A 26,003-nucleotide genomic window follows, 5' to 3' on the forward strand; every position below is an offset into this window, starting at 1 on the left:
TCTTTCCCACAGAGTCTTTTCGATCCGGTGATCCACACCACAATGAGTCAACAAAGGCAAAACAACAAAACAGAGATGGAAAGTCTGGGAGAGGGAAGAAGAATAAAAAACCCCTTCAGGTGCCGGTACGTGCTGATGCAAGAGAATCACATATCCTATACCTGCCTATTTCATTCATTAAGAGCACTTCTGCAGTGTGTCTTGCTTGAAAATGCATACATTTAAAAAGCTGCATGCAAATTGGGGTGCCTTTTTTGTATGTCTGTCTTTGGTTTAATTTCCTTTTTATTTGAATTAGTGGGTTTTCTGTTTGAATGTGTTGAAGGCTAAGTACTTTTCTAGATAGTATACCAGGAGGGTTATTAATTTTACACAGGAAGGTATCAGTCCTTGCACTTTAGCTGGCAGGTGAACCTAGGCAGGCTTCATATGATGTAGAATAGACTGAAGGAGCGGTGAGCCACATGCAGGTGTTGTGCAACTGCAAACAAGCAAGGTAGGCCTCGTAATGTTGTATCCTGCCTACAAAAGTCTCACAATATTTTTCTCTGAAACTATGAAACGTTAAGCACTTTGCAGACAGCATAATGATTGAATCTTATGTACAGGGCAACTTTTGTAACTCTAGGTATGTGTACGTATAAAAAAATCTATTTATAAAGTTATAAAGAGATTTTCAGGATCTCTGTCTGCTGGAAAGAATTATCTCTGTTTAATGAGATGAAGGCTGAAGACTGAATTGTTTACATTAGGTGCTCAGGTCAGCAGCAGATCTTAGGCTTAAACTGTGAGACCTAATACCTCTGAAGGTATTCTGAGAGACTTTTGTTTTGAAAAGCTGTACTGCTAGATCTCTCATCAGTAGTATTTACTAGACAGAAGCAATGTGTCTTCTACAGTTTGTAACAAAAATGGGAAAATCTTTTTATCAGCTGGGTGTGAGTTCACTGGCACTCAACGATGCTCTGAAAGGCTATGTCATGGGCTGTCAGAGGAACTGCAGAAATGCAAGTCATCCTGTAAATCGTGCTGTTTTTTCCTGTGTTTTGCCAGGTGATTAGAGTGGATGATTGTCCCCAGAACACCCAAGTGAGCTCAGAGCCTGCAGAGACTGATGTCTGGAGTGAGCAAGAGAAGCACAGCAAGAATCGACTCACTGTGTCTAAATTCAGTCAGCTAAGTATGTGGTATTTTGAAGATGGTAAAATTCAGAACAGCTTTTAAAAAGAAGCAGTAAATAAAAATTCACAAGTTCAAAGCATCATTCACCACTTTCATTTCATGGCATAACTTTTACAGAATAAGAATTAGGTTGTAGGCAAACGCAACTTGTTTATTTGCTATGTCATTGCATAGGCAAAATGGGCATGGGTTGGATGGAAAGTCAATTTAATCTTTCTAGGAGTGCTGCCTGTCTCATGTGCGAGATGGTAAGAGTAATCATCCTCAGGAATAAGGGGGAAGCAAGGAGGATGATATCCTTGTCTCCTCTAAACTGGCATCCTGGCAAACTCACTTATGAATTTCTCAAGGCATTTACACTCACAGGCAGTTCTGCAATACTATATCTGCTGGCAGATCCTCTGCATGCAATATTCATTACTCACTGCTCAGAAATATGTATGTGAAGGCAAGAAATTAATTCTGTATCATGTCTGTTGGAATGAAAAGGGAATGGCATTCTTACTCTTCTTTGAGCAATTCTACAGCTCTTTCATTCTCATAAATCCTTTGCATGGTTCATCTTCTCTTTAGGCTTTGCTGTGATGGAACTCACTGGCTTCATCCTGTGAGCACTGGGAGAAGCACCAGGGAATGCTGTGACTCAGCACAGCATGGTCTGAGAAGGGCTGTAGTCCTCTGAAATCTGCTGACAGAGGATGTAAACAGTACAGTTTAACCCTGTGAAATTCTGTTACTGCTTTTTTACATTTCATGCCTACTGGGGCAATATGATATATAGGTGTTTGTTTTATAGCACTGCATAGGTGTTTAGTTGGTAGCAGTAGAACTTTCATTTAGACTCTGGAAATATCTGACACCCTCTCTTCTGACTAGGTTTGGAACGCTGCAAATATATGCACCAGAAAACCAAAAATCAAGGTATCAGTAGGCATACCATACCATTCTGTGATTACCTGAGTCATTCTCAAGAGGTAAGATCCAATAACACCCCAGTCCACAGTTTTGGTTGGGTTGTGTTCAAGGTGGCTCTACTGATGTTTCTGGACTTGGCACTTTAAGTTCTTTGTCATGAAATACCTCTTGAGAGATGAGGAACTTTGTTGTCTGCTGGCACGTGTGTGTGGGAAAATTAATGATTTAGCAGCTGCTAACATTCTATTAAGGTTATTTCAGTAGGATACTAAATTGTTGAATCACAGAAAGGTTCTGAGTATGAAAAGGCTGGTCATAAATGATACATGTGTGGATGTTTCATTAAGCAATGAGTGAAGACACAGCTTGAACCTGAGGGCAGAATTGATTAAAGGAGTGAAATAAACTTTGGAAAGTTAGCTACATAGTTCTTAGTCTATCACACAGAGTTGGTTATTTCTTGCACAGACAGAGTTAAGTATTCATAATAATTGCAAAGCTTGGATTTCTTAACCACTGGCTTACAAACACCATAACTTATTTATCAAAATTTATTTGCAGGTCTATAATGTAAAAGTCCTCTTACTATGTAACTCAATATAGGCTCATTGACTTTGATGGAACTAGACCAGTTTATATTTCCTGATGACTGAGAGAAGTAGCCTCAGTCTGGATTATAGAAACTTCTATCTTTTTAAAAATGTTGCAGCTAATGGAAGAAAGTGTATCTTTCACTGCATTGTGTAGGGATATCTCAGAGGTATGAAAGGACATTAACAAAGAATAAACTAATAAAAGGAACTGTGAAATAACCTTTTCCTCTTCCTTTTTCACCAACACCCTTACTTGTTTGTTTTTCTTATAGCACTCTTGATTATTAAAATAACGATCTTTAAAAGCCTAGATTATTTTAACTGTAAATGATATGAGTTGTATTTTTTTTATTTATTTCTTTTTTAAGGAATAAACATAAGCCAAATAGTTTCAGATCTGCTGTTCTGATTGCTGTAGAATTTGAATCCTAAATACCAGAGAAGAGAGCTTGAATCTAAATTTTTAAAATGGCAGGGTTTTGTATGAAAGAATAGAGGGAGAGAGAGAAATAGAAATGTATTTACTGTTTTTGTATTCTGTAAATAGCTTAAAATCTAAATCAATACATCTTTGAAATGTGGAACACAAGGTCAAAGAAGCAAAATAAAAGTACAGTCAGGGAAACTGGGTGACTGGGCTAAGCAATCTAACTTTTCAGAACTCGCATTACGATGTCTTGAGTAAAACTCAAGGGTAGGATTTTTAAAGTTCTCAGAAAAATTCCACTGATTACAGCAAGACTAGATTTAGGCTGCAACTAGTCACTTTGAGAACACAAACTTCAGATTATTTATTCTTTCATGATACAGCCTCTAGTACCCACTGAGTCGCTATGCCTCTCTTCAGGACCTGTATGGGTTGTGAGGGTTTAAGTGTATTGCTGAGATGTAACAATGTTGCTGCATCCAACTGTTCCCCTTGGAGTATGATATATTTTAAGAAATATGTTTTTTCTGAAGTGGTACTTCTCAGATTTACCCATTTATCACCAGTGGTTCATGTTCCCTCCTGACAAGTAGCAGGAAGCAAATAAAGGGTGTGGAAGGAAGACTTTGGTTCTGTTAAATATTTTTTCCTCTGGAAAGCAAGGTACCAGGTGAAGATACAAGTGAAATTAGAAAATTGTTAATTAAGTTTTAGTTCATATTTAAAGCAGAATTTTAGTTAATTTATCTTTAAACATTATTGTATTTGAACTTTTTTTGAGGGCTCTGTTTCTGTTGCGGATTGAAATCTTCCTGACTACCAATCAGGAGAAAGTTTCTGAGTAGTATATTAGGAGGACCCAGCTGGCCCAATTTTCTCTAATATGGCTGGAAGTTTGAAAGACTACTTGAGCACTGTAAGACCTCAAAAAGATATAATTTAAATATCACTGGAAAGCTGCTTAGCCCATTGTCTTCTTATTTTATGGAAGTTTAGGGTGCATATTACTTTCAACAACTGTAAGGCCTATTCCTAAACTGGAATTTTCCATTATAAAGAGACTTCTCCAATACTGTCTGTATTAGAAGATCTTTAACATGCTTTTGTGAGTGTATCGAGATACAGGTGGGTACCTGACTATTTCATTCAAATATATGGAGACAGCATGAAAAACTGTAATTTGAGCCAATTAATTTCATTTTAGTGTAGGTATGGCAGTGCTGTGATTTGCCTGCCTGTTAGTGTCATTTTTCATGCTAATGATAAGCATAACAACAAGAGTTTTTAGGACTGTGTCTTTTTGAGTTGTGAAGTGTGTATATGACAGTGATGTGCAGATTTTATCAGTAAAAATGTCTCTCTTCTTTACAGGATTTGAGTAATAGCATATTTGGAGCCACTGAAAAAAGTAATCTGGACAGGAACTCTTGGTATGTATTATCTGCATATTAAGATATTAATCACATGCTTGTATGCTTTATGCGGGTTTCCACTTCAGTTCTGTGATATGCTTAGGACAAGGCAGATACGTGAAATGAAAAGTTAAAGCAATTCAGTCTTTTAAAGTTTCTTTACTGTATAACTTTAGGTGGAATAGACACTCCTTTTTATTCTAACAATAATCCAATTTTCTGATTCAATCACTAAGGTCACCATAGCATTTTTAACTAGTCATTGTTCCAATCTAGTGAGCATGCAAAGCTGCATTTGCTGTTACATTTCCTTTTTTTAATAACTAAAATGCTCGCAGCTCCTGAAATCTTCTCTCATTCTCTGATTTAGCTCTTACACACTGAGTCTGCACATTTACACAATATTTAGCTCGGTTTTCTTAATGGGTTTTTAGTATTTATTAAGCTTTGGTTATATTTAGTGAAAGTGTGTTGATTTCAGAAATGTTTTTGATGCTGTTGTGGTTTCCCCCCACCCCTGCCAGCTTGAGTGATCATTATCTTCATATTGGGGGTATTTTTTTCCACATCTTCATCTATGTACCTCTTAATTTTCTTATGTTCATCAATCCCTTTTATATCTTTTACTTAGTAACACTGTGGTTATAAAAACATATAAGAAAAAATATAAGATGCTAGAAAGCTGTCACATCCCATGTGATTTCACCATGGAAAGAGGAAAAATGATATTGTGGTTTTTACCCATTTTGTTGTTGCTTTTTTTTTTTTTTTTTTTTTTTTAAATAACCTAGTTGTTTATATGCAGTAGGCAAACTTACCAGCAGGACTTAAAGGCTGTTGAGTGTGGCCTGATTCTGTCACTTAGTCTGTTGCTTTCAGTGCAATCTCTCTGATCGGTGAGGTGAATCACATCTAGTGCCTTCTGAACAAAGTCTTTATCTTAAATGTTAATTCTGATGCTATAGTCTCTCTGCAACATTTATAATCCAAAGGGCCATCAGTTTAAAAAGTCTGGTTTTGTGCAAGCAATAGTAGTCTGTGTAGTGAGCAGCCTTGCATACATTTCAACACTGAGGAAAAAATGAACAATGTGTATGTGATTGAAGTAGTCTTTAACTGATATTGTGGTGTAAATGATAGGAACAGTGGTGCAGAGTCTTAAATGCAGCTCAACTTCAAGCAGAGAAAGAAAAATATATCTATTCTTTGGTAACTGAAGAGTATTTGGTGATTGTTACAGTGAACATAATTGCACTGAGTGTTATTTTGGTTCATGATTGTGCATCAAACCTTTCTGAGTTTTGCCTTTACGTAGATGACATCTTTATATGCACTAGTGTTAGCTTAATTACAGAAATTTTTAAGTAAAATACCAGATGTTTGCTTTTTAAACAGGTTGAGAACTTCAGAGGAAACTCACAGTAAGTTTTTGGTTGCTTGTCAATGACTTTCATTCCTGTCTGCAAATGTTGTTCTAAAAGTTCTGAAGTATAAAATCCAAAATGAAGTTAATTTACTATAGTTGGAAGGTTATAGGAAAATGTCCAACTTTTGTGTCATTTATTATTCACTAATTTGCACTTCAGTATGAAAGATTTTTTCATGAGAACATGTGTTTCTCACAATAACTTCAAAATACAAAAAGAAAAAAGAATCTATTTTTACTCTAGTCTGTCCAATAATGTTGTCCTCTCCAGAAGGAGGAAACTCTTTGAAGATGATGGTGCTGCTTTCATCCCTGGCAGTCTAGGGGATCCCGAGGATAAATTCTGATATGACATTTTTTATGTATGCTTGATTTTTCAAGTTGCAGTTTGATGTAATTTTTCTGTTTGAGTGGTTTCCCTGAAATGATGAAATCAGTGAAGGATTGCATTTATTATGAAATGGCCAATGAAGAAATTCAAGTTTATAACAAGGGATGGCTTTGTGCTGCAAAAGCAGAGTGATAGTTAACTTCAATTATATTCGTTGCCTCTTAGTCTGTCTTCCAATTTTCCTAACGTGCCATTAGCTGTGAGAGGCTTAACAGCTGGGCACCTGTCTCTTTTTGAGGCTAGCTGTGATGCAGGAATGAGTCACTATAAGACTTGTCTCCCCGACAAGTGCTGCTCTTTCTGCGTCTGACTGCACAAATCGCTGCGGTGCAGAAGCACACTGCTGCAAGGTTAGGGAGTTGTGGGGCTACTCTCTAGAGTGCACCATTGCTTTGATTAAAATCCAGTTTTCCTATCCTCAAAAGAAATGGCTTAGCTGCCATCTCCCTCTTCATGTTGATTGTTTTACAACATACAAAATGAAACAAAACTGGTTGGGTCCAGCAAGAAAGGGACCTTGAATCACCAGGGGCACTCAGTGGAAGTACTAGCCCTTCCCCCAATGTCTTTTTATGTTTTTTTATTTAAGATCTTTTTCACTAGAAAAGGGAATGCAAGCAAATAAAATACACAAAGTGGAAAACTGTAGTATTTCAAATATTTTTATGAAGATTCAGTTTTTATTATCTCATTTTTCAGAACTAAAACCAGTACAGTATACGTATTTTCTGAAATCTGGCATTTAGAATGATTGTTTTCCAATAGAACAAAGTGGTTTCATCTAATTAATGGAAACATGCTCATTAATCTTGGCTATATTATAGAAGCTTTTTATAAGAAAGATTTTGGACCAAATTTGATCTGGCTATGCCTGTTAATATAACCACAGAAACTATTTGTCTGTTTATACTTCAGCATCATTATAGATGTTATGGGTTAATGGGACAATATTATTATAACTTTGGTGTAATAGTATAGTTAATGGAATACTTCATGACTGAGAATGGAGTTGGAAAAATCATGCCTCTGGGAGGCTGTGAAGCATGATGAACAGAAAAGTGCTTTGAATATCCCAGAGGTGTAGCTGGCTTAGAGAAGCTACATGTCCTTCAGGTTAACATCACAAGTTTCCCACCGTTTCCCTGAATAAATAAGTCATCTGGCTATATTACATTGATGACTGAAATGTGCCAATATAATGTACGTTATAACATAGTTAAAGCCTATTTGTAATTCTTCTCTTTTGAATGCTGAGACAGTAATTCTGGTTAATCTGTTTCATGACAAACGCTGAGATGGAAGGAATTAAAAAATAATGCATTTATCCCTGCTATAACAAATAATGTAATGATCCTTTAAACATTATTTCAGATATCTTTGCTTGCTTGAAAACATCTCAAGATCTGCATCATCACTACTCAGGTAAGCAGGAGACACAAGAAAAATATCTGAGTAATTTAACAAATTAAAAAGAGCAATAGTTGTTCCCCTGTCATCCTCTGTGATTTTCATGTTGAAGAGTTGCACAATGGCCCCCTGCTAAGAATCTTCTGAATTGATTTATGCCAAACACCCCAGTGAGGAAATTATGAATTATTTTCTTGCTGCTAATTGCTGCAATCTGGGTATTTCTGGCAAATCTGGGGCAGAATGTAGATAATCACTTTCAAAATATCAGTGGAAACAACGAATAGAGCTCTGATTCCTGGGAGGGCAGAAGAGGCACTCACTTGTTTATAGCTGTCATTTCCCCTCACACCTCCCACATCCTCCTTTGTACTTTCTGGAATTGTTTTCTTCAGTTAATTGGTCCTGTACTGCTTAATCTGTGTTTTTATACCTATGAACTCTGGAAATCTGGCACAGAATAAATAATTTGTATGCTAATTGCCTGCAGTCCTGTCTTTTTCTGAACTGAGTATGCACAGATTTTCCCACAAGGTTTGGATTTCAGTTTTTCCCGTAGAAGAACTCTGGAGAGCTTGCCAGTAGATGTCTCTGTTGCCTACAGGACTTGGCCTCCTTTAAAGGGAAGCCTAGGGAAAACCAGAAACATTAGTAGCCTTCTGAAGTTCAAAAATCGACAAGAATTTCACTGGGAATAACACTTCCTACTTTGTCATCAGTGTAAAGGAGTAATTTCTCTGACATGGCATTGTTGCAGTGGTTAACTTGGCGCTTGTCAGGCATGCCATGTGAGATTAGGTAGGATTTAGCACAGATGAGAGTAGTTTCCATTACATGTTGACAAACATCTGAAGAGGTTTCCAGTGTAGGTTTTCTTTCCTTAGGAAGATAGAATGTAGCCATCTCAGCCTAAAAGTTTGATACAAAAAGTTCTGCACCATATACCGTATCTCCGCTATCACATCCTGCAGGCAAATACAGTTCTGCCTCTCTGCACACCCAAAAGAACTTGAGTTTTGACCCAAGTTCAGCAGCTGGTTCAAGTTTACATTTTGTCCAGAGGCCCTGGAGTGAGTGCTGGCAGGGTTGGACAGTTGACGCAGGTCTAGTTGCTCCCCTGCTTACATCCTAGTCCCTGCTATCCACTGTTTTCTTGACTAGAGCATAAGCATGTTACTTGTGAGGCATCAAGGGAGAACCTTGATTTTCAGTCCATGCTCCAAAACTTCAGGCATATTAACCAGTGCCTGTTGCATTCAACACACATAATCAAGCCTTGAACTGAAGTCTGAAATACAGGTCTTCTCAAATGAGGATCCTAATTCATGGGTTGGCATGTCATGGGTCCTCCTTTGCTCTCTTTTTTTTTTTTTTTTTTGGGGGGGGGGGGCTAAATAATCTCTATTTAATTTCTGCTCAGAGAGTAATCTTCAAAAGAAGGATAGGTAGTGTCCTAGCTCTGGAAAACTTTTCCATTGGAGCTTTTTGGTTGCTTTACAGAGAGAGACAGCTGTGTTGTGGTCCAAACTCTGCTTTGAACACTAGCTTTATCTTTAGTCATTGAATAGGAGAATGAGGCAGTCAGCACTGTAGCATCCAAACTGCCTCCTTGTTCAAGTCTTGCCCTCTTTGCAGCTTACTCCATAGCTCTCTTCCCCTTCCTGATAACTAAATTAGTGGGAGGACAAATCCATAAATATTCAGTTGGCCCTCTGAAGTTTTGAAGGTGTTTGAGAAATAAGGTGCCAATTTGGGAGATATAATAATGCTACTGATGTTGTTTGTCAAGTAGCTCAGATGAAGAAGCAGTGCTCTGTGTGGGGCAAGCTTGTATTTTCCTGTGATGTCTTGCTAAATCCCCAGGTGGTTCTGAACCTGACAGAGACAGTCAGTGAGTGCAGCTGGGGCCAGTGCGTCTCATTGGTACAGTGTGAATGTTGCTGCACTGGAGCTGGCAGATTGAGGAAGTAGCGGCAGGCGTTGGTAGAAGAAGGATGAAGAATTAGCAGAAGCAGTCCTTCCAGCCAGAGTGCAGGGGGCTTATCCCAGAGACTTTGTTTCCTTGGAAGAAGGGAATCAACGAACAGGGGAAATAGTGTCAGCTGCTGCTTGTGAGATACCATGGGTATGCAGGGGGGAGTTGCTAGCTAGGTAGAATAGTGATCACATCTGACACAGGATCACACCTCAGCCTTCTTGGCTTTGTACGCTACACTAAAACACTGCTAGATGTTTTTGAAACTCAGCCAGCTTGTTGTTTATTCAGTATAGTAGTGAAATCTATATTGTTTGCAGCTGTTGAAAGAAACAACTTAATGAGACTTGCTCAGACCATACCATTTACACCAATCCAGCTCTTCGGTGAGTATCAACTTCCTGGTTCTGTTTTTTGCTTTATAAATAGTTAGTGCATTATCTTTTTAAAGATTGTGTTTGAGATACTTCCTCAGATTATTTTGAGCAATTTTTTTTTTATTTTTTTTTTCCTAAAAGAGGTGAACCAGGATAAAATCGTGGTAATTTAGGGACTTTTGGAGGTCATCTGGTGCAACTCCTTCTGCAGTCAATTCTGATCATGTTGCTGTCCAATAGCATTTTGAATTTGTCTTTAAATGGACATTCCTCAGCCTCTCTGGACAACCTCTTCCAGTGTTTGACTGACTTCACTGTGAACCTAGTATTTTTGCCAGTATTTGTTGGTGTTTCCCTGGCTGTAGCATATATCTGTTGGTATTCGTATGATTACTGTCTACCTCAGAGACGAGTCTAACACTGTCTTCTCTGTACCTGTCATTAGGATAGCTGAAGACAGCAAGAAGACTCCCTTTAACCTTATTACCTTCATTCTCTCTCTCTCTCTCTCTCACACACACACACACATGCTTGTAGATACAGGTATAGCATACCCTAACAAGAAGAAAGCCAGTGACTGGTTGAAAAGTCACTACACCTGTACCTGTTACAGGCGACTTGTAGTGCACCAAGGAAAAAAGAACTATGCTGTAAATGAAGAGTCGTAGAGAATAATATATAAATATTTTGGAAGTGTTATTAAATAAGTGTGCAGTGTTGGCTAACAGCAGAAGCTCTCCCTCTAGACACTTGAAATCTAGGTACCTTCTTTTCAATGAGTAGAATATTTTCTATCACAGCAAATAATTGTTGATACTTGCAGCATCATAGGATTTCTTGGGACCAGATTACTGCAGATAATTAATGTAGCTGTGAGCATATTGAACATTCTAATCTTTGAAGCTCCCAGGAGACACCTTTCTAGCTACTAAATTGTCAAAAGATAATAAAATTAAGAATTAATGAAAAATTTAAAAAATTTGTCTAGTTATGGTATCTTTATTCTAGTGCCTGTCTTTTCTATAAGACATTGGCTTTTCCTGTGCATTATTTGAAATTATAATATACACAAATTGTGGTATTGGACAGCACCTACATTTGTGCTAACTGATGAAGGTGGTTTTGGGAGTGGGGAGGAAGTCTACTAAACAGAATGGAGTTTGTCCTTCCTTATGACATTCTCTGCCTTTTTGCAGATGTAGTAACCTCATTGCACTTGCCAATGAAAACCTGTTTCTTATGAATTACCATTGCAAATAATGTGAGTTGCAAGAAGGAAGGTCAGGTTTAAAAAAATCAGTCCACTTTTATGTTGGTTTCCAAATGATGTCAAGAGAAAGGTGTCTCACTTACATGAAGAATGCTATTGCAACTATTTAGGGAAACAGCTTAACACTGAGTTAAAGCTCACCAAGTTTGTTCTGCTTTCAGAACAGTATTATTAGCAGGAGTAGAACATCTGAAATTTTGTGCAGTACAAGTAACTATGAAATTTCTGGGAAAAAGCAAATCTTAAACACAAAAACTGTATATTTCCTATTAATTTGCCTTAGCTTGTTCTCCTAGGTTTCCTTTTTCCAAGAAAAGTCTTGTCCTTTTCAGTCTAATTTCCTTGGCTCATTGTGTCCAAGTCACCACTTTGGAAACAATTCAGCTGTCTTTTTGCATTAAAAGATGTCAGTCTCTAGTCCTTTAATTTTGTAGTTGGTAACTATTACAAGCTGTGTCTGGGTTTTCTCACATTTATTTGCTAGGTGTGGAGGTTTTTTGTGTTTGTTTCGTTTTGTTTGTTTGTTTGTAGTTGTGTTTTTTTTTTTCCTCAAGCATAATTACAAGAATACTCTGAGCATTCTATGGATCTTGATTGATTTGAAAGGTATCTTACTAAAAATCTCCCTTTCCACATAAGTGCATAAACAGAGAGAGCCACAGGCAGGATAGTTAGAGTTCATATGCTGGAAATAAAATGTTAACCCTTTAAAAAGATGTACTTTCAAACGTCAACTGTATTTACTTGGAAAGCTGTGGCAAATGAGAATAATTTATATAGACCAGAATACCAATGAGATCTGTTTGTTTGGAAGTGTTTTGGAGGTCTTAAATTAGCCTTTGTTTAGAGGTTTCATACAAGTACTTTTGACTACTTAAGATTATCACAGTTGATCTTAAATGGAATGTACATAGTAAGTAGTGTAAATTTAAGCTGGGGAAGTTTTTGTGAAGATGAACAGTAATGATAAAAAAGCTCTATTTTAAAGTATGGTTTACAAAGTTATGAAAAGTGTTACGTTATTTTAAGGTACCAAATAAAAATGCAGTTCTCTCCCATTTCTGCAATGTGAAGTCTGCTAACAAAACTTCCTTTATTTTAAGCTGGGGAGGAAGTGACAGTCTATCGACTAGAGGAAAGTTCACCTATGAACCTTGATAAAAGCATGTCTTCCTGGTCCCAGCGTGGTACGGCTGCAATGATCCAAGTCCTGTCACGGGAGGAGATGGATGGGGGTCTGCGGAGGGCCATGAAGGTTATTTGTACTTGGTCTGAGAATGATGTATTAAAGTTGGGCCAAGTATTTATTGTGAAGTCTTTTCTGCCAGAGGTGGTTCAGACATGGCAAAAGATTTTTCATGATGGCACAGTGTTACATCTCTGCCTGAGGGTGAGTTCAGACTTGAAGGCACACTGATTGATCTAGCCTGATGTATCTTAAATGTTATTCTTCTTACATGTGATCGCCTTCAGCACGGTAGATGTGGTTTGATGTTATGTCTTGGAAAGGAAAACACTTTTAAGGAAGGTACCATTCTGAACATCATGTCAAAATATGTGAAAGCCAAGAAAGTCATTGGGAGAAGGCAACATGGATTCACTGAGGGGAAATCATGCTTGACCAATCTGCTAACCTTCTATGATGAAACTGGCTGGCTAGATGAAGGGAGAGTAGTGGACATTATCTACCTTACATTTAGCAAGGCTTTTGACATTGTCTCCCATAACATCTTCATTAAGAAACTCAGGAGGTGTGGGCTAGATAAATAGACAGTGAGGTGGATTGAGAGCTGGCTGTGTGACAGAACTCAGAGGATTGTGCTCCATGTAGCAGTGTTGCATTGGACTCTAGAGGACCTTGCTTTAGTGGGGGAACTTCCTGAAAATAAAAGTAATATTTATAACATTGTTTTCTTTAGGAGATCCAACAACAAAGGGCTGCCCAGAAGTTAATCTATACCTTCAATCAAGTGAAGCCTCATACTGTTCCCTATAGTCCAAGGTAAAATCACTGTCTTTAAGTATTACATGCCAAAGTTTTCTCTTCTCAGCTCTGTCTAGTGCAGTCATATTTTCTGTAGTGGTCTGAGATAGAACAGACAGTCTAATGATAGTTAATTGACTTTTTAAGAGGCAAAGTATGCAGCTTTGAACTTTGTCTTTGTAGCTACATGTGATGGCAAAATAATCGTCTTCATCACACTGTTTCCTAGATTTAAGCACAAATTCTTTATACAATTAACAAAAGACAATTTGATATAGCTCATTTATAGTGGGCTGGAATACATCAGATTATTCTGTTTGTCCATGAACTATACCTTCTGATCACATGCTTTGTTTTGAGAGTTTCAAACAGAGAAAGCCTTTGTGCTACTTACCATTTGATACTTTCTGCTATTCAAAATTTTCCAGCTAGGGAAGATCTGTCCTCTTTTTTGGTAAATTTACTTTGCATCATGCAATGTGCTGGAAATGAGGATGTTCATTACCCCATCAGAACCTGATAGACAGCATTTATATCTACAGGTTCCTGGAAGTTTTCCTCATCTACTGCCATTCAGCAAACCAGTGGCTGACCATAGAGAAGTACATGACTGGCGAGTTTCGGAAATACAACAACAACAATGGAGATGAGATTACTCCCAGCAGCTTGCTGGAAGAGCTGATGCTGGCCTTTTCTCACTGGACCTATGTGTACACCCGTGGGGAGCTCCTTGTCCTGGATTTGCAAGGTGACAGCTAGCATGGGATCACTGTTTGAAATGAAATGAAAAAACAACTATCTCAAAAGATAATTTAATAATGAAGAATGGGTCAAATTCTGTTCTTATGTACATGCTGGAGAGGCTCAATAAACACTGAATGTCTGCTGTGTGGAACAGATAAATGAGTATCCACAGAAACACTCTGGATTAATGTAGATGTAATGAATAAATAATCTGGCTTCAAATATATATAGGCTGAATAAGTAAAAAAACAGGTAGATAGTGTGCAGGATAATTTCAGCCAGCTCTGTAAAACCATTCCATAGTTAAGATATTTTTATTTTTATTAAGATACATAAATAATACAGAGATTCAAACACAGCTATGTATATATGCACAATTAATATAAGTGTATATCTGTCAGAATAAGGCAAACTACTGTCTGTATATTTTATTTTTCATATTAATAAATCTGTAACCAGTTTACATAAGCTACAAGCCTGAATACTATTCACAGAATCTGGTGACTCCTTCAAAGGGCATGTGTTCATTTTAGTGTACATATGTAAGTGGGAACATGGCATATTTTAAAGAGATAAAACAGTTGACAATGTTCAGAAGACAAACAGCACCCATCAAACAGTATAAACAGTATTGTTTGTCATTTCTGTCAAGGGAAATGTGTATAGGTAGACAGAGGCTTAACATATTTGCATTTTACAGCATCCAGAAGCTCTGAATTACAAAAAGACATGCTTATTATGCAAAACAAACCTATAATGCCATCCTTGCCTTCTTTTGGTTTTAGCTGCACATGAAAAAATGTACAGAAAAAGTCTGTCTTCACCATAGCCTAGTAGAATTTGTCTGAAGTGTGCTTGGGTTTATTGTGCAACTCTTGACAGTTCCAGATCAGCTGTGTTGGCTCAAATATAGATAATTTAAACATCTATGTAAATCTCATCAAGACTGGAGCTGCTTCAGTTTCCATCTCAAACAAACTGAAATCTGCTCTAGTTTTGGCCTTGTGTTTATCTTGTAGTTCTTTAAGCTGGAGTTTAGGAAAAGTGTGAAGGCAGCTCCCCTTGGAGTTCTAATAAGATTAATCTCTATAAATTTGCTATGCTTTATGTAAGGCTATCTCTGCATACATATACACCATATTTTGTCTATTTTATATCAACTGAGCTGGTCTTCACTGAAGAGTATTGCAGTCTGGTGGTACTTAGATCACAATACGCTATTTACATCGTCTTTACCAGTGCTCATTGTAGAATATAAACTTTTGATCAGTGGCCTATTGAAGTAAAAAGAATTGCAAATCATATGACCACAGACATGCTTCATTAGAGTAAAAGTACAGTGATTTCCTTGGATGTAAGAAAAAAACTTTTTGGTAAAATGGTAGTATGTCATCAGTTTGGGGAACTCAGTAACAAAGGCATCACCATTCAGGTATCATAATGAAATTATTTATTTATGTAATATGCTTACATGGCCATCCAGAAGAAAAAAAGGGATATCAGACACAAGCATTTCCAAATAATGAATTTGGTGCTTGTTTGGCTTCTTTTGTTTGTTGAGCCTTGAAGAGAATATGTATCTGAGACCACATCTCTTGATATCAGTGAGATCCACATCTGATTGATACTTATACTCCAAGTTAAATAGCAGTCTTACAGATGCTCACATTTTTCTTAGTTGAGCTTCAGCACAGTTTTTAGCGCATTTGCAGAAGTCTTCCTTCTACATATAAATAAACCTCAAAGCAGCTGAAGTCAGGTCTCTAATAAAAGCTCTGTATGTTTGCCAAAACTGAACAGATTTTTATACCCGTAACATTTTCATTTTTACTCATGACCACTCTAACTGTGACACTTTATGATATACGAAGAAAATTGACAATTACATATTTTTTAAATGCCAGATTATGAAATCATGACCAATTTCATAACACTGAAATTTCATTACGCTGTGATTTGTAACACACACTGTTGATTTTGTTGTAGGTGTTGGGGAAAACCTTACTGATCCATCTGTGATTAAACCTGAAGACAAAATGTAGGTTTTTTTTGTTGAAGTTGTCTCTTATTTCAGATGTTCTGCTAACAGTCTGCATCTTTAGGGTATTTTTGTGTTTTATGTGAGAGATATAATGATTTTTTGCATGGCCTTTGGGTTCAATGTAAGTGTGATGGCAGTGGAGAGACTACATCCCCTACTGTGCTTTGGAGGACTGTGGACTTGGGAACTCTAAGTATCCCAACTCTCAGCATACGATGGGGAGAGTTGGTGTTGCTGTGCTGGGACCACAGGGGTTTTTCTCAGGGCTGTACAGGAAGATCAAGAGTGGGACATATAAGACCCTGTAGGCCTTTTCACAAATTTGCACTAAAGGAGGTAAACAGTAATTTAAGTGTGACAGTCTGGTTTTGCCTACCTAACAGGACACTGTTTCATGGAGCATATGGGGCCACAATACCTTAATATGATGAGGAGAAGGCCTCTGGATCTCTGATCTTTTCAGTAGATCCTCATGGTACGTTTAAACATACTGCACGTTACAGTTTCTGAGCTGTGATATGGATATTGTAAATTGTGTATGGAAAGATACAAAAACTAGAGAGACTGCATGGAAGTAATAGTCTGCCTTCATACATCAAATTTCAGAATCAGAACTATGGCTATTTGCCCATCCTGTGACTTTGCCCATCGTTGATATTTGCTGTAGTGAGAGAAGAAGCAGTAGTGTGGATGGTTGCTGTCCTGTAGAGTCCTCTTCTCTGGGGAGTCTCTCCAGCAGTGCCCTCAAACCCTTTTCCCTCCACTGTCTTGTACTCAGCTTGACTTCCTCTCACTGAACTCATGTCATCCGTTTGAAGGGTTGTCTTATGTTTGGAAGACAAGAAGATAGAAATATCAATAGTGTGATTCAATGCAAAGTGCAATTAACTGGAGAAATACAAGATGACTTGCCTAGAACTCAGAACAAGTTAATTTTGGAAGCACCTTCTTGGTTCTGGGACCACCATTAACATTTCATTAATAAGATTAGTAATAAATGTATTAATGTTTTATGAATGTTTAATATGAAAGTGTATTGTGTAACACATAAAAACATTTATTTTGGAAGAAACATAAAAAATATGCTGAGTACCTCACAGGAGCAAAGACTTTGTCCTAATTAGGTCAAAGGTTTTCTGTGACAAAAGCACAAGGATAGCTTAGGATACACAGACAGATACACATGTAGTTATTAATTGGATTTTATTGAACATTTTAAAGTATTTATGCAGATGTATAAAAGTTGTGTTTGAAACTGGCCAAGTGGACTTTTCAGATCAGTGGTAAACTGTAACAGGGCTGATACAAATTTTAGCACTACCTATGGTTAAATTCTGTTTTGCCTCTTTGATTTAGTGTCTTATGTCATTATCTTGTAATGAATCTTCTATGCATCCTATGAATCCTCTATGCATCCTGCATGCTGTCTTGAAATCAGCTTTACAATGACAAAATGTGACCTCTAGCACATCGTTTCTTGGTTTTATGTACAGTCAACAACAAAATAACAGATCTGTTTGGAAAGTCTGCCTGATATTGTGACATCTCAGATCCTGAGCCCATGCGAATTGGTGTAAGTTCACGGATATTGAACATCAGTTGAAGATCTGGCCATTTGCACTGCACAGGATGTTTGAAATGAGAAAATTATGTGATATTAATGAAAAGATCTCCTTTACAAGCAGAAGTAATCAGGAAATAGAAGCAAGGTTGTGACACCACAAAGTCTCTGCAGACTCCTGTACTACCCAAACACTGGGAAGATTTGCCTCATAAGCAATACTCTAGCTGCTTTTTTTAGCATGTACTACTTGCCAAATCCACAACGAAGTTCACATGGGTAAAGCTTTCACTGACACTAGGTGTAGAGTGTCAGTAAAAGCAGATTCAGAGATGAGGAAAACAGAGGTCTGAATTTCCAATTGGAAAGAACTGATGCATTAGGCTTGCTGAGAGACATGAGAAAAAGGGTGCTGGCAGTCAAAATCTCATTACAAACTTGTGAAAAGGAGGAGTAAGAGGTGCTAAGTCTCTTACTCTCCCTTTTGAAAGTTCTCAGGCAGATAGTGATGGGGTGAAGGCTGTAGTAATGAGTGGAGACCATGTTCTCTGGCCTACTCATTAGCATGTGTTGTAAAGAACAAATCTATTGAATATTTACCAAGCTTTGCACTTCCTGCCAAACAATTTACAGTTGAACTGCTGCCAGTAGACAAAACATCTTCATGAACTGAACTCCTGCTATAGAAGAGTGCACAACTGGAGCAGGTGTACTGGAAGCTCAATCTACAAAAACATATTGAATAAAAGACTCGGGTGCCTGCCTGGAAAAGTGCTACTTGCCAAAAAGTCCCTAACAGACTTTACCTTCCATCAGTAAAGCCCTGTAAATGTCTTACTTGAGCATTTGTAGCTCTGCACTATAAGAAGCACTCTTTGCATCAGCACAGTTTGTGTTACCTGCCTTCCAGCACCAGCCCAGTGCAATATGATAGGCATTTATGAACCATAACTATTAGGTAACGGTCTGAATAAAAGAAGGAACATGTTTTGTTTTTTTAAAGCCCATTAGTTCAGGTTAATGCACCTGCTTGGGAAATCAGAAAGCTGGGCTTGGTATTTTTCTCTGCTTTGAAACAAAATCAGAACTTGAATAACAAGGACAGTGATGTTGATTTGAAAACATTTGTAGGGTTAGAAGGGACGCAAAGAGCTCAGCTGGTTCTTCTGCACCGGGTCATTCCTGGCTTTACAGGTCCTGTATGGACACTCTTCCAAGGATGAACCTCAAAATCTTCCCAGAGTGTCTTTTTTAATTGTTTGCTATCATTACTGTCTGGAAAGATTTTTCCTTATTTCCTTCTCAAAACTTTTGTTTCTGGTCCTCTCAACTGTTGACATAGAGAAAACAATTTCAGCAAGCTCAAAGATAGTCACCATCTTCTCCTTCAACTTCTTTTTTTTTTTTTTTTTTTTTTTTTTTCTTTTTAGGCTACCCCCTAATCTTTTCACATATGTCATGATTTCTAGGCTGCTGATAATTCTGGTTATTTTCCCAATTTATCCCCATATTTCTTGAACTAGTTTTCTGAATTTAAGGTAATATTTGTTTTAAACCACTGTCAGTGCTGGGTAGAGGGTAAAGATTACTTCTCATAGGTTGTAGACAGTATCCCTGTTTATCTCACAGCAATGTGAGAAAATCATCAGTCTGTCTTGAGCTGTTTGCTGTGCTTTGCATGGAATAACAGTTAGATCAGAGGAAGTATCAGAGTGGTTCTGTAACCTAGGGGTTAGTGAAGTCTTCTCAATTTCCTGTGCTTCCCCAAACAAGTACTTAAGTATGTTCTCTTCTTCCTGGCATTTAACTCAATTATATCAAGGGGTAGAAATGGCTATATAGTGTAATGTCATTTAAAGTGTCATTTAAAGATGGAATTTAAATAATACTTCACTTCTTGCTTCATTTGGTATACTAATTTGTAGTAAAGGTCGATTAGACAAGTCCTTCAGATGGTCCAGGGGACAGATAGTCTTTAGTGTATGCCAGAGACACTAAGCTTTCTGTAGTAGTTTTAGTTAATAATCGCTTTTCTCTTTTGTAAAAGAGGGGAGTGTAATATTTGAAAACTGCTTTCTTTAGAGGGAATATGTTTTCTTTGTGTGGATTACAGATAGATTTGAGAGAGTTAAAATTTTTTTCTATAGCTTCTTAGCTGTAATTGACTTCAGATTTTTAAAATGTGTTGTTTCCAGTCTGCATATGATTAAAATAAAATACCAGCAGTCATGAAGTTTCTTTGGAAGTGTTTCCTGTGTGCTGTGTTCCATGATGTCTAGAATGTCAATTAAATTATTGAGAATAATGGTGGAGCAATATTAAAATTAATGAACAGGAATCTTTCAGACTACATTAAGAATCTGATATAGTTACGTGATACTTCTAATACATGTGTGGACACAGCTCGCTTCTGTTTGTAATTGTGTCATCTTAATTCAGAATATGCAATACACTTCCACAAATGGATCCCCTAGTAATGTTGCCGAACTGGCCTGAGTGCAGACATATGGAAATGAGCATGGGAAGAAGCAAATAAATTTAAAGCCTTGCTTGTCAGTAGTATAGTGTGTTTTTTTGTTTGTTTCTTTTTTCTTTTTGTTTGTTTGTTGTCTTCCCCTGTGCTGCATGTCAATGTGACTAGGTCTCTGCTTGCTAGCTCTGGTTTGTTTGCAGGTGTCTACCATCAAACTCAGAACCAAACAATTTGCTTCATGAGGATTGGCGACTGCCACAGAGTCACTCTGATTCTGGTATATGTTGTCTAAATATCACTGTGTCCAAATTTACTTTGCGTGATTTAGTAGGAACTGTTGCATCTGTCTTGTCTCCCTTTAGACTACCTCTGAGACACAGCAGGAAGGAAAAGCATTGTGGGGAATATGTAGGCTAGAACTTTTCCAGAAATGGCAGTTTTTGCGTCTTAAAGCTAAGAAACTTGTGATGTATTCTGAGCCTTGACTTTCTTTATACAATGAGCTAACATCTCAGATTTAGACAATAGAAAATATCAACATCTCCATCCCCTACAATCTCTTTATTTTTAGTTCACTGATTATTTAATAATATTTCTTTTAGATCTGGAAAGATGGTGTTTGGACCAGCAAACCTTGGAGAAGGTGCAATAAGAAACTTCATCACAAAGCATCGTTGTAACTCTTGCTGCAAGAGGCTGAAACTTCCTGGTATGCAAAGTAAAGATTATTTTTTAATCTACCTATAGCTAGTGCAAGGCAGTAAAGGCCTAGGCGTACTATGAAGACAAGAATTAAAATTCTATTGAGTTGAAAGATTATAGCAGGCACCCTCTCTCTGCAAAGGCAGATCTAGGAGTATTGCTTTTTTACTTTGCTCTTTTGTCCAGCAACTGTTTAAAGGTTGAAGCCTATCAACCTGATGTTAACATTCAGCACAAAAACTTACACCCACTGGACTGTTTCTTTTGCTTTGACAGACTGGTAGCTCATTTTTCCAGGGTCATGGCTATACATAACATCAGCAGTAATTTTTAGAATGAGAAAGAGTAATGATCTAAAAATTGGCAAATAAGAGAAAAATTCACTGGAGGTTTCCTGGCCCTGGGATAGGATCCTATACATGCAGCCCTTACTTCTGCTTACTGGGATCACCTGTTGTTGTGTTAGATTTGGTAGCTTTTTCTTCTGTTTGATGTGTGATGGATTTAAAAGATTTGAAGCCAAAATAGATTGCTATTCTGGGTTAATTTCACCCACGTATTTTTTTCTCAGTGAAAGCTTCTTCCTTTCAGTGCCTACATGGAGTAATAATTGCTGTTTGATTCTGAAGCAGAAACTGCAGTGTTATTGTGTTTGATTATTTGTATCTGTATTAGCTAGAGGTAATAGAAGGGAAAAATCAGCTGAATGAGTAGATAGGGAAGGTTAATTAATCTCATCTGCTTGGCTCTGATTGCCCCTCTGCAGATCTTTTTTCCTCCTGGAAGCAGTCAACAGGCTGCCACCAGTACATGGGTTGGACACTGTCTGGGGTGTATCTGCTCTTCAAACATTTACTTGGCTTTTTCTTGCCATAGATTTGAGAAGAAATGAGTACATACTGGAAAGGGTCAGTCCAGCCCCTGAAATAGAAATGGAGACAAGCACCAGAGGAGCTGACAATGCAGATGAGCCTTTGCAGTATGACACGAGGCTGTGAAGTGGTGGCTGTGAGCCCAGCCCATGGGTTTGCATGCTGTAAAACCTACTTCTTCTCATTGCCATGGGTCAGTCCAAAAGAACAAAAGGCAAATACGTGAGTGCAGCATCTGTCTGCCCTCTAGAGGCCCTTCAGGCAAGGAATTAAAAAAAAAATAAAATTCCCAATATTTACTCCCCTTCTGTGCTATTGTGCTGGTCTTTCTGGTACAGTAAATTCCTAAGAGCAGATCACCCTTAGCTGCATCAACTGTCTCATTTTTGATTTTCTTTCTTTCTTTTTTTAAGACTTACTCTTCCTTGGGAGTAGGAGGCTCTCCAGGAAACTGCAGAATACTGCTTCCTCTTTATTGTTGATTTTGATGCAGAGACAAACCAAGAATATATGAGTAATGAATTTGTGTTTTAAACAATAGCTACTGATATAGCAGGTAGGCTGAAAAATTTCATGGGAGCTTCACCTTGAATTCTTTTCACTTACCAAGAACAAGTTGAACAATGAAGAATTAGTTTATTGAACATTTTGAGTTAATGAAATTGAAAAATTTATCATCTGTCATACAAACATGTAGAGTAACCTTGAACATGATTCAACTTTTAAGCAGGACCTGTCATTCTTTATAATGTTTTAGCTTCAGAATATTTTAAAGTTGTAACTGGCAATAAAGATTTTACAATTCACAAAGAATAATATGCTCCATTTCTTATTTTACTTCTTGCTGTCAATGTCATGCTGTATGTAGGACTTTTGTCTAACAGTGGTGCGTGTTATTATATAGACATATATTATTATATGTTTTCTTTTGCAGCTTTTGCATCTGTCATGTAATGTGATTTCTGTATGAGTTCAAAAAACACAAAAATCAGTTATGTGCAATATGACTTTTCTAGAATACAGATTGAAAAGAAATGCTTAGCAGAAGTATATTTAATACAACTAGTGTTGTATTAAAGCTCATATCATTAAAGCAATTTTGTACTTTGATATTGAGTAGCAATACCCTGTGCTGAAATGTGAGTCAACAGAAAACTTTGTACTTAAGTAAGAAACAAAATCATATTTCCACCACCATTGACTGACAGTAAATATGAATGTTTAAGGGATCTATTTGTTATGATCTATCATCCATTTTATATATGTATAAAATGTCTGTGTACACAAAGGAATCAGTAGTTATATGTACCCAGTTTTTATATTGTTTATTATATTGATGATGGCATTAATGACCTACACTGTGTTCAGCTGAGGTGCCTTCAGTTCCTGAGAGCGTCATGAAGACATTTGTCACAGTTTGACTCAGGTCCGACAACAATGCTCTCGATCCCCCCTCCCCCCAACCCAGGTAGGGAAGGAGAGAGAGAAAAAGAGAGAGACTTGGCTGGATTGAAAACTAAACTACACAGCTTTAATTAAAACACTAATGAATGATACAAGAAAATATATACAATTATATACAGATATATATTCAGGTATGGGCAAAAGCCTCTCACCACCCCCCACCCTCAGCAACTCCCACAGCACTTCCCTGAACTGGGAAGAGTCCCAAGGAATCCCGGAGCTGCTGCTGGAGAAAGCAGAGAGTTATGGGGGTCACGAGAGATCAAGCCTGAGGGTCGACGGTGATGGATGAACAGAGTCCTCCCCGGACACCGGCCATGGACGGAAGAGAAGGGGAGAAGAAGAAGGAAGGAAGTTGTCTTCTGTGATCTCTGACCTTCCTCTGAGCTTACGTAGATATATGGAATGGAATATCTTTGGCCAATTTTGCTGTCCATCTAACTCAGCCTCCTACGGGAGGGTCACAGATCTCCCCATAGTGTCTGAGCTGGCAGAGTGCAGGTGCGGCCTTGAAGCCTCAGTAGTTAGAAAAACATTCCACTGTCTTATCAGCCTAGCAGAACACACTGTTGCTAGTTACAAGAAAGCTTACTGAAGGGAAAAAAAAAAATCAGTAAAAAGAAAAATTGGCTTCATCCTGGCTCAAACCAGGACAACATTATTCTTGCTTTTTACTTTTTTAGAAACAATTTCCTAAGGCTGTTTTTGTGAAAAACCACCATCTTTCTCCCTGTTAGACTATTCTTTTGCAAAAATGTATTTCCCTTTGGCTTTTTGAGAAGCAATTAAATGTATTGGAAGGCTTAACTTGTCTGTGAAAGAGATTGTTTAATTGCATGCCTACAGAATGATGGTGGATGTTGATCTCTTTACTAGTAAGGTAGTAATTCTGCTTCCAGTGATTAACATCTTAAATTTGGCTTTAGGGAGATATGAGCTTACATGCATAAGTATATACTTTAAAGACAGAACTTTCCTTAAAGTATTTCCAGCTGTTATTATGCCCTTAAATTCAGGTATGTTAAATGACACATAAATATGTCTTTAAAGCCACAGACAATTAAAGTTCTGCCCTGACAGTGTTTTCCCCAATCATTGTCATAAATTCTGAACACATACATATTAGACACAAAGCATAGACTCAACACTAGGCAGGGCCTGAATAGTTTTTGGTTTTTTAAGTTTTGAAGATATGCACCAGTCATGTTTCATATGATCCTTACTAGACAGCCTTTCTGTTGCCTTGAAGAGTGAGTGACTTCTGCATTCATACCAGCACTTGTCAGAATTATTATAGCATATAGCTCAGTGTAGATTCATCTTACTTCTTGTAGTTACAAACCCATCAATGTACATGATACCCTCCCCTAAAATCAGGGATCCTTGCAGGATACTAATCTGTGTTAAAATATAATTGATATAAATATGTTTGAGATTTTATTTTGTTCAGTGCAAAGTATTACGCTGATGAAACAAGAAAAGGAGGTATTTGAAATGTTTCCATTGTATACTTGTATCCTATTCTGCTGGTTAATTGATTTTGTTTCACCTTTCTTTTTGCACTTTTTAGAGAGGGCTGATTCACATTTCACTAAACTGTAAATTTGAGTATTTGGGAAAAGGCCTTTCACTCCCCAACATTGTCATAGTTCAGTAATAAATTTATAATTTGAAAAAGTTATTTTTATTTCTTTTCAGTCCTTGTGATGGCTTTCTTGCTATGAATTCTGTACATTCTTTAAATTGTCTTTTGATGTCTTAACAGTGACCTAGAATTGAAGCCTTTGCCCATTGAAAACATGGGAAAAACTGAGCAACCTTTACTGGGAACAGCAATAAGGCCCATGCCAAAAATATAGTGCATGTGGAATAAAAGATATGCAAGATGGGATTCTTTCTCTAGCTGCTTGAAAACTAACATGGAAGAGGAAATCTTGCCTGTCAAACTGTAGAGTTTTCTTTTTATTAGTTTCAATGTTTGTTTTTGCTTAAAAACACATTCAGTAATTTATTTCATGCTTCCAGTGGGTTCAGGAAAAAGGTCCCGGTTACTTTGCTTAAGTAAGTCAGGCAGTAAAGTTCTGGAAAAAAAATAATTGGAACCAAAGTATTTATAAACTCACATTTTAATATGAGCTTAAAAGAAGCTTACTTAGGAAATCAGTTGAGATTATTCAATGCAAAATGTGTTTCTGGCAGATACTGCATTGGAGATGTAGCTTAAACATATGGAAAATAACCAGAAATTGCAAACTGCACTTTCAGGAAGGCTTTTTGTAATTTCTTTTATTCGTTGTTGTGGTGTATTTGTGGTTATTCATTTTTTGTTAGTGCGATAAGGACAGAAGGGGTATTACATCTGTATTTTATAGAGCTGGATTTGTATTTGTGGTTTTGTCAATCTGTTTCATATTGTTTTAAATAAATAAAAATATGTTTTGAAAATGTTTCTGTTCTTGATGGGGGTAGGATGAAATATGTTTCCTAAAACTAATTAAAACAGGTGAAAGTAATATACAGAAAATAATGCAGTTATTATTATTTTTAATATCAAGGTAATAAACAGGTATTAATTCTATATTTATCACCTGGTTTCCAGCTCTTCTTTTTTTTTAGTGATGCAGTAACATTAGTTTCTATTTTTTGTAGTCAATATGCTTGCAGCAAGAATTATTTCCACACCTGTCCCATAAGTAAAATTTTCTTTTCACAGAAGCAGAAATTAGCTCCTTAATGAGATGTTTTTCTCTTAGATCATAATTTATTAGGTGTTCAATAAACTCTGGA

At 37.2% G+C, this 26,003-nt stretch overlaps 1 protein-coding gene across 1 annotated transcript in view; it reads left to right on the forward strand.

The window, feature by feature from the left end:
- TRPM6 (transient receptor potential cation channel, subfamily M, member 6) overlaps positions 1-21,878 on the forward strand; it is a 97,233-nt gene extending 75,355 nt beyond the window's left edge. The window contains exons 27-36 of the mRNA XM_009999797.1: positions 13-125; positions 1,054-1,201; positions 7,718-7,768; positions 10,049-10,114; positions 12,479-12,765; positions 13,295-13,377; positions 13,902-14,107; positions 16,090-16,141; positions 20,781-20,887; positions 21,757-21,878. Coding sequence (XP_009998099.1) covers positions 13-125; positions 1,054-1,201; positions 7,718-7,768; positions 10,049-10,114; positions 12,479-12,765; positions 13,295-13,377; positions 13,902-14,107; positions 16,090-16,141; positions 20,781-20,887; positions 21,757-21,878 — 1,235 coding nt within the window. The remainder of the gene's footprint in view (positions 1-12; positions 126-1,053; positions 1,202-7,717; positions 7,769-10,048; positions 10,115-12,478; positions 12,766-13,294; positions 13,378-13,901; positions 14,108-16,089; positions 16,142-20,780; positions 20,888-21,756) is intronic.
- Positions 21,879-26,003: the final 4,125 nt, after the last annotated feature.

This window comes from Chaetura pelagica, unplaced genomic scaffold (genome assembly GCF_000747805.2).
Source record: "Chaetura pelagica isolate M959 unplaced genomic scaffold, ChaPel_1.0 scaffold216, whole genome shotgun sequence".
Taxonomy (NCBI): Eukaryota; Metazoa; Chordata; class Aves; order Apodiformes; family Apodidae; genus Chaetura; species Chaetura pelagica.